At 42.7% G+C, this 14988-nt stretch overlaps 1 protein-coding gene across 1 annotated transcript in view; it reads left to right on the top strand.

Moving 5' to 3' along the window:
* Positions 1–14988, top strand: part of PHACTR1 (phosphatase and actin regulator 1) — a 317997-nt gene that overhangs the window by 243900 nt on the left and 59109 nt on the right. The window contains exons 4-6 of the mRNA XM_019470600.1: positions 1887–1967; positions 9298–9483; positions 10498–10704. Coding sequence (XP_019326145.1) covers positions 1887–1967; positions 9298–9483; positions 10498–10704 — 474 coding nt within the window. The remainder of the gene's footprint in view (positions 1–1886; positions 1968–9297; positions 9484–10497; positions 10705–14988) is intronic.

A 14988-nucleotide genomic window follows, 5' to 3' on the forward strand; every position in this document is an offset into this window, starting at 1 on the left:
TGAGGGTGGTGAAACACTGGCACAGGTTGCCCAGAGAGGTGGTGGATGCCCCATCCCTGGAAACCTTCAAGATCAGGTTGGACGGGGCTCTGAGCAACCTGATCTAGTTGAAGATGTCCCTACCTTTAGAGGTCCCTTCCAACCCAAACTCTTCTATGATTCTATGATAAATGGGGCTAAGGCACTTTGGAAAATGCTGTGGCTGTTACGTTAACAGCATCAAAGATAAAACTGTACTGTGTGGCTGGCTAATGGGTATGAGGTCTTGTGCCTCAGCAAGGGGACCTGCCATTAATTCTGATTGATGCTGAAGTTCAGAGGGTGTGTTTAGGGGAGACCAGGGTTTTTATTAGCTACTGACTTTCTGACCTACTGAACTTCTTTGTCCTGCAGAATACATATTCAAAACTGATTTTAAAAATGGTGAAACCTAAATTTATTCTATGGAAAAGAGTGAAGCAGAGTTGGCCTTGTTCATACTAAGCCATATGTGTAGCAAATAAGTTGCAATGAGTGCGGTGTGTCAGTATAAGCATATCTAATTCACCAAGTATGATGGTGAATCCCCCGCCAGGGGAGGTTTAGATTGGATGTGAGGAAAAATTTCTTTACTGAAAGAGTGGTGAAACATTGGAACAGGCTGCCCAGGGAAGTGGTTGAGTCCCCATCCCTGGAAGTATTTAAAAGACGAGTAGATGAGGCACATAGGGACATGGTTTAGTGGGTGGTGGTGTTGGGTCGATGGTTGGACTCAATGATCTTAGAGGTCTTTTCCAACCTCAATGATTCTATGATTCTATGATTCTATAAGTATACTGTGCCCCTACGGGAACAGCCAACGTGCAGCAGTGCCAGAAAAGGTTACACCATCATGTTTTCAGAGATGGAGAGAGGGTTTCAGAGCCTCTTTTGCTTTAAATCTGCCTTGGGCAGACTGGAGATGCTAAGTCCCAGTTCATTTGTGTGTGCGTGCATCTGCGCTGGGTCTGATAGGGGAGCATATGGCAGAAGCGATTCGCCCTTGACTGTGCCTCTTTTTTGGCAGGCACAGGCTTGTTTCTCACAGAGCGCGTGCAGTCGCAGACAGTCCTGCGCATCACTTCTTGCGCCCCTTGCTTGCTGGCTTTCAGCTCTTTGCCTGAATGCATGTCCTTTGTGGTGTTTTGGTTAATTGGACATTGTTTTAATTACTGCTGAACTAAACAAACATGAAATTTCTATCTGTCATTTTGCCGCCCCAGTGACCACGGTCTCCAAGCAGGCAATACAGGACTCGGGCTGTTCAGACCCGGTGTAAATTGCAGTGGCTGTCATGGAGTTCCCCTCATTTACACCTTTTTGGGGGAAAACACCCCTCCAGGGAAGAGAAGGCTCCATTAAACAACTCTTTTTTTGCACTGTCCCAAATGCCTTGCTCTGCTCTCACTGCAGTTAGTGGGAAACAAACCTTGGCTTTAGGGCAGCAGAGGTGCCAGTCTTCTTCCGTGGCCTGGGGACAGTCCATGGCCACGTCTTTCATTGGTGTGATCCTTTGCATTGCCTCCTTTCTTACCTTCCCCCTCCGGTTTCTGCACTAATTGCTTTTTTTCCCTTTGCTGTCTCTAATTCTCCACCGCAATGCTTCAGTCATGTGTCAAAATTAACAATGGGAGTGCAGGCATGCCCTCAAATCGGTCAGTCTGTAGCCATTTCTGTCAGTAACGGCCACGCTACAGCAGCAGGCAGATTCTCTGGACTGCCAGTAGCCTTTATTTTGAGATGCTAATTTGCCACTGACTTGAAGAGGAGAAAAAGCATTTTTTAAATGCCTTAAAAGGCATAGAGCCTTTTAAAACAATCATTTTCCTTCTTTTCTATTTATATTGACCCTTCTCCTTTCCTTACAGCTTTGGAAAGAAAAATATCGATGAGGCAAAGCAGAGAGGAGCTTATAAAACGAGGAGTGCTGAAAGAAATTTTTGATAAAGGTAAGTGTTCTTTTCACAACATTAAATTGGCATCCCATATAGTTTTATGGCCAGATATTACATTATTGTAACATTAAGAACTGGGAATACAGTCCTGAATTGCAGGACTGTGCAGAATAAGGTCTCCAAACATCTCTTTTGATTTCACCGTGGGCTGGCCCTCCCCGTTGGATATATGTGATAGTTATCTAGCAAATAAAACTGAAAGCTAATCAGAAATGTAAAGCAGCAGAAATATAAATCACAGCAGCGTGCAGGAGTCACTTGCTGCAAAACAGCAAGGCATCCAGACTGCAGGGAGATGGAGTGGGTCTGTGCCTGCTTGTGTTATCGTTGTCTGGTTGAGTCACTCTGGGATTAACTGTTGTGGAAAAGGGAAACATTTAAAGGTTTTGGATACTGGCAAGCACAGAACAGTGCACATTCCCTTGAAACAGCTCAGAAGACACAATAATAATAATTCCTTGTTCAGGATAATTAATTTGTTGAGTTGGTAATGTATTATTTATGCAAAACGCCATTGTTTTACAAACACCATTGTTTTACACTGGTAATGCAACACATATTTGACATCTATTACGTATGTGTCAATCTTTAACCACAGCTTTTATTTGTTTTGCTGCTTTCCTTGTCAATAACTAAGGCAATGAATTCAGCAAATTATATAAAGACATGCCAAAGTTGCCTCTTAATTTCAATAGAACTCATGCATGTGCTTTAGAGCCTCATTAATTCAAAGTCTAAATGTCTTTAACGATACCAGTACAGAGCCTGTTAGAAGTCAATAGAAGTTATAAACTTTCACAGATATTAGAAGTAGGGTCTACCTCATAAAGTCTGGAGCATTTAAATCTGCTCCCTACTTTTTTAGTCTAGCTTACTGGGAATTTAAAAATTTACTAACCCAAACTGTTCAATTTTTTAAGTGAAAAAAACCATTGCAAAACCAAAGAAATATGCTGCTTGTCATTAAATTCTACAGTTGTTATCCATTACATATTTTAAATGCTGCTAGTCCTTTAGATCTAACACTGCCTGCGCTCTCACTATTGGCCTGCTGCCGTGGAAGTCATCCTAGATGCAACTTCAGGGTAGAAACAGCACCTGGCAAAAGGTTTGCCCATCTCACTGCTTTGGGTTGTCCACATTTTGGAGTGTGACTCAGATTGGATACGCAGCCATGAGGCAGGCATCCCCACGGACAGCGAGGCACAGTCCAGGCTGTCACACCACGTGTGTCGCAGCCCAGGGGAGGCCAGGGTGTAGCTCCCCATTCAGAGCCCTGGACAGCTCAGAAGTCAGGCTTCAGTCACCCTTCCATCCGGGGTGTGCCCTCCTTCATCCCCACCTCACATCCCACATGTAGCTGCTTTCTGACCCACCCCTGCATACACCTAAAGGTATCCCTAGGAAAAATTTTTTCTGTGCAGCCTGACCCTGCCTTCCACATTGAAACTTGGGGAGATTCCCCCTGCTTCACTACCAAAGCGCTAAAGATTTCTCCATTCATCAAATAATGCTGTAGTTTGTAATCTTCTGTGTCATCTTGTGAAGCAGATGCTAAGCTGTCTGGAGGTCCTCATCTGAAAAAAGAAATTAATTCCTCTTTGTAGTCATTTGTCACCTTTTCATTATTTATGAAAAAGCTGGTATGAAACACATGCTGCTTCTTCCTATTTCCAGTGCAAAAAGCAGAGACATGCGATAGGACAAGAGGAAATGGCCTCAAGTTGCGCCAGGGGAGGTTTAGATTGGATGTAAGGAAAAATTTCTTTACTGAAAGAGTGGTGAAACATTGGAACAGGCTGCCCAGGGAAGTGGTTGAGTCCCCATCCCTGGAAGTATTTAAAAGACGAGTAGATGAGGCACTTAGGGACATGGTTTAGTGGACATGGTGGTGTTGGGTTGACGGTTGGACTCAATGATCTTAGAGGTCTTTTCCAACCTCAATGATTCTATGATTCTATGATTCTATGACATCAGACTTTTTCACTGTCAGATGCCACTAAAAGGGTAACTGTAATGCAAAACAGCTGGACTTCTTATTCAGTATCTTACATTATTTCCTGCTGGTTGCAAACACAGGAAGCTAAGAATTGGTACACCTCCTTGAAAGAAAGAGGTAGGGCAGAGAAGAAAGTGGTAATACACAAGTATAGTAGCAGTGATGAAGTAGCTTTCATGATATGAAGGTATGAGTAAGGCAAGATCTGTAGACCAAAAGCAATATTTCCTTCAGTGGTGTAATAATCCGAGAGTAATTCTAATAAAGGATATTATATCTCACTGCGAACCTTAAGTGGAAGTAACATTTTCCTTGTAATTCCTGTTAGGTAATCTCTAATCCTTCAAGAAAACACAGCAGACTTCAGCACTTCATAGCAGAAGGCTTTATTTGATGATGGTAGCACCTTCCATGCCAAGAGGCACCTTGCACAGACAATAGGTGTAGCCATAATGTTAAATCTCTTTGTCTCCCTTTCCTAAGAGGAGGACAAAGCAGACAGAATCAGCCTGTGAATGAGTAATTTTGCCTTTTTCTTTCTTAAAAAATTCCGTACAGATCAAAGGAAACTTACTGTAGACTGACCCAAGAACAAAAATTCTGGAGCTTGCAGTGTGCTTAGTATTGGTTTTATCATTTCTTCTATGTTGAAGAAAAACAGAATTAGCGAGTTTGTTTGCCTGCTGTATAAAATGATGCTCTGACCTGTTTGCTTCAGGATTTGCTGGCTTTTCAGAGGACTTTGTGTCATCCAACAGGTGAAAGTTAGCAGAGTGCAGTAAGTCACAGTGTCCACACATGGGAGAGTCACTGCAGTCCAGCTGCTATATTTGAGAAACAAGAAATGCTTTTATCACTTCAGTGACTCGCAGGCTTCAACTAGTCAAGTGAAACCACTCCAGACTAAACAGCAGAGCTCACTCTTTGGCAAGGGCCAGACTCATGACCGAGTCAGTTTCTGTCATCTTCCATTTCTGGGCTTCTGTGACTTGAGTCTTCTGAAAATGTAGGCAAAGGTGGTGATTTTTTCAAATACTGTGTACTTTTGGGAAAATAGTAAGTTGAAGAAGTATCTGATGAGGCACCTGCTAGTTCTAATAATTTGTGGGCAGGCAATGCCAAGAGGTTAAAAATACAGCTTCCACCTGCGACTCAGATCATACCACAGCATTTAGAGGAACTCATATTTTTACGATACCATTGCTCCCACACATAGATAAACAGCTTTGATTTTCACATGAAGGTGTAACTGTCCCAAAAGCATCTGTCTTTAGAATTGCCCACTGTTCCATGGTGCCAGTCAAAGAAATCTACCTGTAGTATTTTGGTACCTCTTCTTTTATCTGGACGTAGATAAGATTGCCTGTAGTGAGACATTTCTGAATATGAGTGTGTACTGATTGCTTGCTTCAGAGACAATGGTGCAATGGTTCTGCAAGGAAGCATGGGCAGTCTTCATCTTTTATACTTTTGTATTTTTGTACTCTATCTAATCAAAATGATGGATTTAGACCCAAATTTCAGGTTACCTAAATCCTGACAGGATTTGGAAGTATTGCACTTACGTGCTAAGGCAGGTTTTGTGGCAGTATGTGAGCATAAGTTTGAAGAAGTGGTTTTGGTAATGGAGCAAGGAGGAAGGCATAGCAGCCACCAGAGAGCCAGCTGTGCTGCAGTTTCAATATGTTGAAAGGATTTGAACTCCTCCAGAAGCAGGGAGGACATCCATATGTCAGCCTGTCTCAAACTCCACAGGATCCCACAAAATCAGGGGTCTGCTTAGAGACTGAAGTCAAGGAGGATCCTAGCCACTGTGCTAAGGGAGCCACCGAGGCTAGGAAACAGCCCCAGGGACAGGTCTTGACCACATGCAAGAACGCTCAATTTTCCATCCCCTAGCCCATGGGGGTGATGGCAGAGAAGGACATGAATTTTTGTCTGCCCTTCCTAGCCTTTGCCATTGAGAATGCTTGCCTGGACAGTCTTACTTGAGAGTGGGCAAGTGCTGAAGGAGACTGAGTGGAAAATAACTCAAGATTTTGAACTCTCCTCATCATTTTGACTTCCTTAACCATTTGTCTATGGAAGGAGCGCATGAGTGTGGCACTTTTCAGACATGCAGGAAGTTCCCTAGTCCAAAGTGTTCAGAGTGAAAAGACACAGCGAGAGGGTAAGGCAGAGCTCCAACTTAAAGAAACAACAAAAGGACTGGTCTGTACCAGTCATCATGATGCACCGTGGGCTGCTTCGCACCAGGCAATTTTTAAAAAGTACCTGAAAGTGGAAATGGCAGGTGAGTTCAGGAGTACAAACCAGGCTTAGAGGACACAGGTTTTGAACATATCATCTATGCATTTCTGGGCCTTCACCCCATGCTGTTATTTTCACATGCTAAGGTGAACCCAAGCATCTGGGAGTTTCCTCTGAGGTCTTGTTTCTTCAGTGACTTCAGGTGTGCAGAGCCTCCTGAGTAACAGAAGAGCAGCCTTCATGTGCTCCTGTTGCTGCAGAGGTCAAGCTACTCTCTCTGGTCCCATCCAGATCCAGCTGATTCACACTCAGCCGGCATTATCAAAGCTCATGCATTTAGGGAAAGTCATTCTCCACTAAGTAGCAGCAGGCTCTACAGCAAGTGTGAGAACAAAAGATTACATATGTTATCACTGTGCAAAATTAACTTTACACTCATAGCCAGTTCCTGAAGACTAATTGATTCATCCATGTATATGTAATAATTGCATTACCAGGATTCTTTTCATTTGTGTGTCAGCTAACCAGAATAGCTTTTAGTACTTTAAAAATAATAAGTAATTTGCCTTTTATGTCTGGTTGTCAAGCATGTCTCTGATCCAGGATTAATTCACACTAAGATATTCTTCACTCTACAAATTATTTTATCTGCATCTTTGATCTGTTTGCTGTGCTCAAGCAGCTCCCCTTTAGCTCCTCTTCAAGCGAGATCTGATTTAGGGTGTATATTTCAGTCATGATTCTGTGTCACGTCTGATGATTTCAGTCAAATCCAAGGACAAGTTTTAGAGTCTAAATGAAGACTGGAGATATTCAGAGGTAAGATTAAAAGAGACTGTGCTGTCAGTACAGAGAGCTGTCATGTTTGTTATTATGACAAAAAGTAAAAGCCAAAATTTTATCTCGTTTTACTTTTTTGCAATCGTAAACCTTCAACGGGTCAGTTGAATGCTATCTTCTTAAATCATGATGAATATACCTTGAGAAATGCAAAGTGCAGTTAAGACAGTAAGATTTCAAGGTGCTCAGCATGTTACGATAGGCATCCCACTTCATTAAAAATGTGTAGACATCCCTCCAAAAAATAAACGTTACTGGTTTTGTCATGCATACTTTTTGTCTGCTCACAGTTACGGTCAAATTTAGTCCTGCACTGAATTAATGAATACTGCTGGACACAATCACTGCCTTTCATTCAAGAAACAGTTGCTCTGCATAAGAAACAGTTACGCTCTTTCGTGAAACCAGGCAACTGAGACAACAGCAGCCCCTATCCCAAACACGTGTAAAGGTGTGTGTTTATAAAAGGGAGACAGAGCAAGCACAGAATACATAGCATTTCCACCCAAACAGCTAAGTCGAAAAACGTTCAGCTTAAATACTGGCTGAACTGTTGTTTGATTTTTGCTGCCTAGGGAAATAAACAGGTTTGTATTGAATGACCACAGCAGTTAGAAGGAGACTGTGCTGTGAACAATTGGCTAAAGCCTTCAGTTTTGATCAATGTTGCCACCTTTTAGCCAGCTCAGTTGATTGCTCTGAAAGCCATGGGTGGGGTTTCAGTCTGGTACTGTGTGGCTGTGTACCATAATAGCTCTCTAGATCTTCAAAAAGCCTCCAACAAAAACAAGAAAGTCAAGACCTTGGTATTTCTAATAATCCCAAAATAAGCAGGAGACCATCTTCACTCGCTGTAGAGAAGCTTTAAAAGGCAGAAACATAATTCTGAATACTTACCAGCTAATGTACTTTCAGACTTTTTAATTGCTCTGTCCTGACACTTAAGTGACACTTAATCTTTTTTCTCTTTTCAGTGTTGTTTTCCAAAGTGTTTTGCACATCTTAGCCGCCCACTCACTTGAATGATGTACTTCTCTGCTCGGTACATTGAGCAGTAATATGGCTAATCAGAGGTGCCCAAAAATCAAGAACCAGATCCTGAAATCCTGAGTTGGACTTAAAAATATAATTTAAATGCATAGTAAAATTAGGCTCCATTTATTTGCCTGCTGGTTTTTAGCCTTACAGGTCACATTTCGGTTATATTTTCAGGCTTCCACTCGTAGCCATAGGGGCTGAACACTTTCCTTTATAAAATTGTAATTGAGATATCCATGCAGTCATTGCCTGCAGGTACCAGAGTGCTGTGCATAACAAGTTCTGAGATAAAAATCATGTGGGTTGACACCACAGAGAATGATCTGATCCCTCGCTTCTGTTCGTTATTATTTCTAATGTGAAGTGGCGTTTGATAGGAAAGAAACTACTAGCTGCTGTTACAGAAATTTTGCTCAGATACAGGAGATATTAGTAATAACTTTAAAAACAGGCTTTCTAAATGGAATCTGCTATATCCCAGTATCAAGACCTTACACCAAGCGACTATAAAAATTATTCTCTCCTTTACTTAAAATCTTGATGCTGGGAGCTGTAATGTTTTTATTTGTGCGTAAAATAGGGACATACTTCTGTGATTTTGCTTGTGTCCCTATAGCATAAAAATTGCTGTAAGGGAAGAGAATAATTCTTGTTGTTATTATTATTAAAATATTATAAATTATATACGGTGTATATTCCATAGTTTCAGTTCCAGCCCATTCTCATTCCTGACTTCCCAGCTTCAACAGAGACAGAGGGAAAACAGGTTTTGTGGCCCTGGATGGGGCCGCATGGCCCCATGGGTGGAGGATGGTCAGGAACCATCCAGCTTAGACCATGGATCATAACGACCATCCTAGGGTAAGCAAAGGATCAACACAGATATTTGACAGATCTTTCCCACATCTTAAGAACCCCTTAAGGTAAGTGGAATGCTGTCAGACTTCTGTGAAGCTGTTGTGGACAGAACATCACAGTCAGACATTTCCAAAAATTGTTCTCCACAAGTTGTATTTTTGAGATACAAACCATATTGTTTTGGTCCTTATCCCTGTGTCTTCTGTATACATACAAGATCTCAGTTCAGGTTCCTCATTTGCAAGCAAGCTAATGGAGATAGCAGATTTCATTTTAAATTCTTTCTGCATCTTATTTATGTCTTCTGTTGTCGTTCTGCTTTCCTCCAACTATGAACAGATGGGGAACTTTCCATACCAAATGAAGAAGGAGCTTTGGAGAATGGACAGCCTCTGGGCTCCGGGCAAGTGCTGAGCTCCAGCCAGGTATCCCTGCCAGCCCTAGCAGAACTGGAGTCAGGTCCAGCATCTGGGGAACCCTGCTCATACGAGGTGCTCCCAACCACAGAGATCATGGATGGGACAGGTAACATCTTGTTTACATTATGATGTAGATACTCGAAGCTGTTTGAAACAAGTTTTTGTCTTCTAACATTTGGTGTCTAGCCCTGAGAAATCCTTGTCGAAGACAAAGGTCTTCTGGTGGAGAAGGAGGTGACAGCATACAGATTGTCACTGGGTGCTTCATGAGAAATTTTTACTGACTTGGTGTAGAAGTAACGTCTACTTTTACACAAGTAACCTCTTTGTGAGTAAGGCAAAGTCCCTGCACTTCGTAAAGATTTAAGAGTAGATTTCTAACTCTCTGGCTATGTCTCAGCTGTGCCAATGAGCTCTAGAGCAGAGAGCTGACAACATTTTTAAACCCTAGGGTACAACGTCATGCCCTTGGTGTTGCGTGACGTTCACACCATGCATCTTTCAGTAGCTAACACAGCCAGCTGTCCTACCCTAGGTGAGGCTCTCTGCACTTCTTCCCCAGCCCATGCAGAGAGGCAGCAACGCTGTACATCTAGGTTAGCTCCTCTTTCTGTACCACTTCATGCTGAGAGTTGTGGACGAAGTGTGGAAAAGTGACTGGTAGAAGTGTTCATCCATGATCCTGCACAAGCTATGCAGCCTCTTTGAAATGGAGTAGGCCCCGTGAGGTGCTTTTACATTTATAGGGTAAGTTTAGAGACCGCCTGCTAACATATCTGGTCCTGAGCAAGCTGTGGCGACAGACCATCTGAGATGTGACATTTTAAGACTCTTGATTTGTGTTCAAGATGTGGGAATACGTCCCAGCCTGGCATAAGGGAGCTGGCTTCTGGCAGAGGTAATGGGAAATTTGGCTGTTGTGTAGATGTGTGTTACTCCTTCTCTTTCTCTTTTTCTCTTTCTTTCTCTCCTCCTTTCTATGTTATATGATGTTTGAGTGAAACCTATTAGTCGTTCTTAATCTGCATTGCTGCGCTGCTTTTCTTGTCTTACTGCGGCTGTATCCGCTGCTGCTTTACTCGTAACGTTGTTGCGTCTATGATGTGGTTGTGTCCTCCAGTGTCTGAAGACAGCCCCACATCCAATGAATCCGGCGTCCTCCTGTCCCAAGATCCTACAGCTAAGCCAGTCCTGCTACTTCCCCCCAAAAAATCTGCCGCTTTCCCTGGAGACCATGAGGACACCCCAGTGAAACAGTTGTCCCTCCTCAAACAGCCCCCTGCCCTGCCTCCTAAACCTATTGCCAGGATTGCCAGCCACTTAACTGGTAAGTAGGTGTTCCTGGACCCTCAGCACCACCGTTTCCCTTATAGAAAAAACCTGCCCTTACAGCAAGGTTCTCAGTGTCCTTCCTCCTTCTGTAACGCTGTTTGCACATGTTGTTGTGTGTACTGGTAATGTATCTGTGTTGTACCGAGGGCAGGGATCACAAAGCATTTTCAGGCTATAACTTCATCAAGGTTGCTTCAGGGCACTTCCCCTCTCAGCTGTAATTACCTAAGACCGCTGCTGCGTTTCCTAACCCTCCTCACTCTTATTCATCAAGACTTAACCATCACCACAAAAATTGCAGGATGTGCTTTGATGGGAAAGGAAGTATCAGGAAAATACTAGGATATCTTTAAATGCCTTTAATGAGAAAAGGGGTGAGGGTTGAGGGGAAAGGGAAAGTTTTGCTTTCTCTTTTTGCCTTTTATTGCTTCTCCCCTCAACTGCCATCTGGGCACGCACCCTGTATCTTTCCATGTGTTTGTCTTCTACTTGGCCTCCTGATCCTTACACAGGCCATTCTGTCCCATGGCTTCTTGCCATTTGCTTCCCTACTCACACTGCCTGCCTGACCGCTCCCCCTTTCCACCCCGGCTCTGACTACTCCCCTCCCACTGGTGAGTCCTGATGATGACGGGCAGCACCAGTTCCCAATGACCAGGATTCTGGTGTCCTGCAGTTTATGCTGCAGTCTATCTCTCACTGCATGGCAGCTAGCAAAAGCAGACAATACAGCCTCCTTTTCTGTGTTCCAGATGTTTTCACAAGTGTCCAGGCTCTTTGGGATTCAAAGCTCCAGGTACATGTGGAAGGAGGATTGGTGGGTCTCCTCTCCCCACTCTCTCATTTAGACCACCGAAGCAAAGGATGGCTGCATTACACAGGCCAGAAAAGGTTCCCTAAATGTTTGCCTGCACCTTTTGAACAGTCTGCTCATAATTGCAGCTGCTGCCCAGGAGGCAGCCCCTCAAAATCCTGGGTTCAAGACGAGGTGTGGTGCATCCCTGTACTGAGGCAGCTACTGGTCTTCTCACTGGGTCAATCTTCTTGTGTTAATGCTGCCCTGATCTTTTCAGGGCTGATGTGAGAAATGCTCAGCCCACATTAATACATTCTAGATGTTTTTTTTTTTCCTGACAGTTAATACCCGTTTTATTCGGGTTAGGATATATCAGGAAAGAGCTCATTAGGAAAGAGCACGTTCTGGTTTTCTCTCATATCTCTACGTAGTCTCTTCATGTTTCTGTTTGGATGACCACACGTTTTTGTTCTGTATAGTTTTGTTCATTTTATGTGAAATGTCTTTACTTTCTTGCCTGCCAAAATCTACACATAATGGTTAATATTTCGCCTTATACTACAAACTGAGTGGGCAGTTCTGCGGCCTGCAAAACCAGGCAGCCGTATTAATGGCTTCAGGTGAGGACAAAACCAGCTTCCTATGATCTCCCGTAACACCCTGTCCCAATTACAAGAAGCTGCTCAGAAATGAGGCCAACATGGAAGAAATAAAAAAATAGGAATAGCATAGGAAAAACCTCAGGTACTAAATGTCCTTCATTCATAAGCCTTTCTTTTGTAAGAGAGAGCAGAAGAATCAAAGGATGAGGGCTTCTGGTGTGAGTTTTTTTGCAGCTGGAAATTTTGTGTGAAGTAGAATCAGGCTCAAGCTATCAGCATAAGTCAATTGCTTGATGGTGATGACTTTCCAATGAAAGTGAAACAGAACTGTGACTTCTCTTACTTTGTGGTGGCCTTTAGTGGTCTCTCATTCAGTCCTAAATAAACTCTTGTATGTGCATATAGACAGACTCTTGTATGTGCATATACAGAACCCTCAGGGAAAAGGAACAGAGCTTCAGATTTAGTCATAGGGCCCTAATTTAGTTGACAGTTATTCCTGGTAGAACTGAAAGCCTCATTTGTACGTACCTTATAAATAAAAGTATTAAACTTATTCTTAAGGGTCCATTTACTTTGGTGGTCTAAAGGATATACGTGTTGTTCAGTGCCTTGTGTTTTCCACTGGTAATTATTTTAGCGTGTATAATCTTTGGAAATGAGCAATCAATCCTAATGAAGCACCCTCATCAGTGAGAAGCAGAATTAATGCTATTCTTTTACTAATTACTCCAGAGACATCCTCAGCTTGGGTGTGAGAAAACAAGTGAAAACTGAATTCTGGCATTCGAGGTGAAGACTTTTCTGTTCTTGTTGCATACCCATTTTTCTACTGAAGATTTTGTGAGAAGGTTGAAGGACAAATTAAGACGTACCGGGCTTGGCTAATGGAGAGTGACAGTGGTTTAATGGCCTGGTAGCTCTGTTCAAGAAGACTGCGAGGGGAGATGTGATCTTGTGAAGGGTTCAGGTACACATCTGAAAATGCAGAAGTGCCTCTTAACTTCTGTCTTAAGATATATATATATGTATGTGTATGTGTACATATGTATACTCATTTAATAGAAATATGTTTTATACAAACATATATTATAAAATCACTACAGGCATGGTCAGCAGCAAAAAAAAAAAAAGGTGAATATTTTAAATACAAAACTTGAGGAAAGAAAAGCTTCCTTTGAGTCTGACCACCTTCTTGCTGTGAACTTATCCCGAAGTTCTTCAATAAAGGCATGAAGACTGACTTGCAGGGTTTGGCAAAGGACTTAATACAGGTTTTAGAAATGGAAGAGAAACATTCCTCACGTCTGAAAGCATTTGTGAACCAACTCAAACATCTATCTGCCTGTGCCAAGACAAAGATTGGCCTTTCCCTTGATAAGAAATGCACGTAAAAGAGCAGGCCTAAAACAAACATGTAAGAGCACATTTAATTTTGGGGAGAATGAAAACAAAAAATCCGTTTTAAAGGTGACAGGAAGAGAGAATTGCTTCTAGCAAATATAAATCACACAACCTTGGCATGCTTCTTCTCAAGGCTGAGGTACTGTGGGGACGGGACAGTGCAGGAATGGGGACAGAGCCAAGAGCAGACTGCAGAGCAGCCACTGGGAGTGGTGTCACTGCCACTGCAGAAGATGCTCTGTGCTTTGCCTCATGCCATCTCCCATGCTCTTGATGATACTGCCTCCACAGGGAACGTCTCTATCACAGCACTGGGTGTGGAAGTGCCCACGCAGCCCTAGAAAATAGGCAGCCCTAGGAGAAAAACATGATCCTTAACTGTTTCGATACCGTTGTTTCACTGCTCTGCATTTGGTGTTGGCCGGTCACCTCCTGGTGAGCCTTCTACTGGTTTTCAGATACGATTATTATTAGACAACATTCATGGACAGAATTTCTTTCATCATTTTAATTCTCCAATATCCACATGCAGAACCCAGGCATTTAGGACACTTGCAGCCCCCTTTGTTGAAAATGTAGGAGGAGCTGAAATAATCACCTGGGGCCAAATGGTGGCATTTCCCCCAGCCATTGGACTGCTGGGGGAAAGTCCCTGGATTATCATAAAATCTTCAATGGCCAAAAGTGGCAAGAAGGCTGCCCATATCTGATTTGATAGACAACACACCCCAGTGGTGTAAAGCTCCTTTTGATCTTGATTCATTAAGCTGTTACTTTTCACCAGCACAGATACCGTTTTCTGAAATTAATTAGATATTTTCTATTCAAACAACTGAATCGCCAGTAACCCATAAAGTCCCCTAAAACATCAGAGAACAAAATATATGCCACTAAGCTGGGATCTCAGCAGCACCTGAGTGTATTTGAGCCCAAATTTAGCCTAGTATTACAGTAGGGTGTAGCCTGGGTTGTATCTGGCCACTCAGCTATTGTACTTAAGCTTTGAAAAACCTTTTGCATTCTCTTGCTTTTTTCATTCAAGATATTGAGGGGAGGCACAGCACATTTTTAGTTCTGAGATTGTGCTTTCTAGTTATGTCTCTGTAGAGTAAGAACTAATTCACAATTAGAGGCAAACATTTAACAGGGTAGGAAATGTTTCAAGTCCCCAAAAGTTACTTCCGATAATGCAGACAAGTCAGGGATGAGGTTTGAGAACATGGATGCCTGGTGTTCTGCTGCATTGCCACAACACAGCTGGTTGTTAGTTACAGCATTATAAAAGTATTTACAACTACAATTTATCCAATAAATATTCTCTGCAGTATTTTATAATGCAACAATCACGTGTCTCAGAAGGCTCCTCTGTAGATGAGCCCAAGACATTATCCACAAGCTTCCTCCTTCTGTGACGTTACCTCCTGCTGCCTGCTCTGGCAGGCTACATTCATGAAGACAGGTTACACTGATGTGGGGG

This window comes from Aptenodytes forsteri, unplaced genomic scaffold, assembly GCF_000699145.1.
Source record: "Aptenodytes forsteri isolate BGI_AS27 unplaced genomic scaffold, ASM69914v1 Scaffold63, whole genome shotgun sequence".
Lineage (NCBI taxonomy): Eukaryota > Metazoa > Chordata > Aves > Sphenisciformes > Spheniscidae > Aptenodytes > Aptenodytes forsteri.